General features: G+C 40.8%; 1 protein-coding gene across 2 annotated transcripts in view; it reads right to left on the minus strand.

Annotated features, from left to right (window-relative positions):
* Nucleotides 1-2,500, minus strand: part of LOC113828268 (mucin-2) — a 139,766-nt gene that overhangs the window by 12,609 nt on the left and 124,657 nt on the right. For both annotated transcript variants that reach the window (XM_070118757.1, XM_070118758.1), the window contains exons 4-5: nt 2,448-2,500; nt 1,662-1,829 (exon numbers count right to left, since the gene is read on the minus strand). The exon at nt 2,448-2,500 is cut by the window's right edge and continues 83 nt beyond it. In XM_070118757.1, coding sequence (XP_069974858.1) covers nt 1,662-1,829; nt 2,448-2,500 — 221 coding nt within the window. The remainder of the gene's footprint in view (nt 1-1,661; nt 1,830-2,447) is intronic.

Here is a 2,500-nt window from a genome sequence, read left to right on the forward strand (position 1 = left end):
TTTATATAGTATTAAGTTCAGGCTGTAATTATAGGACTCTTCTGGGAGTAAGGAAAGAGAAAAAAAGAGTTGAGGGGGTTTTATATAGTATTATAACATTCGTCTGGGAGCCAGGAAAGAGGAAAAAAAAAAGAATTAAGGGGGTCTTATACATTATTAAGTTCGCACCGTAATTATAGGACTCATCTAGAAATAGGGAAAGAGAGAAATAAGAGTTGAGGGGGTTTTATATATTATTAAGTTTTATATAGTATTATAGGACTCGTCTGGGAGCAAGGAAAGGGAAAAAAAGAGTTGAGTTTTTTTATATAGTATTGAGTTCACGCCTAAGGTAAAGGCAAAGAAAAAAGGTAATAATAAGGTAAAAAAGAGTTTTTTTTAACTATTAAGTTGTCGCCTAGGGTAAAGGTAAACAAAGGTAATAATAAGGTAAAGAAAAAAAGAGTTAAGGGGGTTTTATATAGTATTAAGTTCGCGACGTAATTATAGGACGTCTGGAAATAAGGAAAGAAAAAAAAAAGAGTTGAAGGGGTTTTATATAGTATTAAGTTTTATTTAGTATTATAGGACTCGTCTGGGAGCAAGGAAAGGGAAAATAAGAACTAAGAGGGTTTTATAAAGTGTGGAATATACGCCGTAATTATAAGGACTCATCTAGAAATAGAGAGAGAGAGAGAAAAAAAGAGTTGAGTGGGTTTTATTTAGTATTAAGTTTTATTTAGTATTATAGGACTCGTCTGGGAGCAAGGAAAGAGAAAAAAAAAGAGTTGAAGGGGTTTTATATAGAACTAAGTTCACGCCTAAGGTAAAGGTAAAAAAAGGAATATTAAGGTAAAAAAAAAGTTTAGGGGGTTTTAAAGATAATAATAAAGTCAAGAAAAAGAGTTTAGGGTATTTTACATAGAATTAAGTTCACGTCTTAGGTAAAGATAAAGAAAATAAGTAATTATAAGGTAAATAAAAAAGAGTTAAGGGGATTTTTATATAGTGGAAAGTTCATCCTGTCATTATATTTGTGGCCATTGAGTCATTACTTCATAATAATTCGTAGCATTTAGGATTGATTTCGTACGGTATTTTACGCATTAATCCCTCATACTCAGTGTTTTTTTTACGAATAAATCCCTCATACTCAGTGTTTTTTACGAATAAATCCCTCATACTCAGTTTTTTACGAATAAATCCCTGATATTTTGCGTTTTTCACGAATAAATCCCTCATACTCAGTGTTTTTTACGAATTAATCCCTCATACTCAGTGTTCTTTTACGACTAAATCCCTGATATTTTGCGTTTTTTACGAATAAATCCCTCATACTCAATGTTTTTTACGAATTAATCCCTCATACTCAGTGTTTTTTTTTACGAAATAATCCCTCATACTCAGTGTTTTTTTACGAATAAATCCCTCATACTCAGTGTTTTTTTTGCGAATAAATCCCTCATACTCAGTGTTTTTTACGAATTAATCCCTCATACTCAGTGTTTTTTACGAATTAATCCCTCATACTCAGTGTTTTTTACGACTAAATCCCTGATATTTTGCGTCTTTTACGAATAAACCCCCATATTCAGTGTTTTTTACGACTAAATCCCTCATATTCAATGTCTTTTACGACTAAATCCCTCAAATCCCTGATATTCAGCGTTTCCTGTACTTACATTCGGGTAGGTCCCTCGTTGTATGTCCATCCAGCACTTGACGTCATCTCCCTCAAAACGGGTCTGAACTACTTCCAACATGGACACTTGTAGAGGCTTGAAATTGACTGCCTTGTTGTAGCTGCCGGTCCAGACACATGAGATTTTCTTGGCTGTGTCCCATACTTCCTGTAGATAGTAGAGGGAGGCTGTTAGAGTGGGTTGTGTAGGTTTTTCTGTTTGTTTGTTTGTTTTGGGAAGTGTGGTTGGTTGGGTGATTTTCATATGGTAGCCCTCGTCCTCAATTCATCACTCTCCTCCCCTCCCCTCCTCTCCATCCACGTTCACTCCCCTCTTTCCCCTCAACCTCACCTCCCCTTCCTATCCTCGCTATCCTCCCCTACCTATCTCCCCTCTTCTCCTCTCCCTTCCCCTCCCCACACCTCCCATCCCCTCCCCACACCTCCCCTCCCTCCGCTACCCTCCTCCCTTTTCCCCTCCCAACCCACCTCCCTTCCCCCTTTTCCCTCACCCTCACCTCCCCTCCTCCCCCCTTTCCCCTACCCTCCCTCCCTTCCTCCCCTTCCTCCCTCCCCTCACCCCTTCCCCATCCCCCCTACCCCCACCCACCCTCCCCTCCCCCCCCTCTCCCCACCCCCTTCCCCCTCCCTCCTTCCTCCCCCTTCCCCCTCACCCTCCCCATCCCCCTCCCCTCCCCCTTATCTTCCTCCCCTCCCCCTTATCTTCCTCCCCTCTCCCCTCTTCTCCCCATCCTCCCCTCTCCCCTCCTCTCCCCACCCTACCTACCTGAACGGCCGGGTCCATCTGGAATATGACAGTGTTGGAGACCTCTGTGTCGC

Source organism: Penaeus vannamei, chromosome 42, assembly GCF_042767895.1.
Source record: "Penaeus vannamei isolate JL-2024 chromosome 42, ASM4276789v1, whole genome shotgun sequence".
Lineage (NCBI taxonomy): Eukaryota > Metazoa > Arthropoda > Malacostraca > Decapoda > Penaeidae > Penaeus > Penaeus vannamei.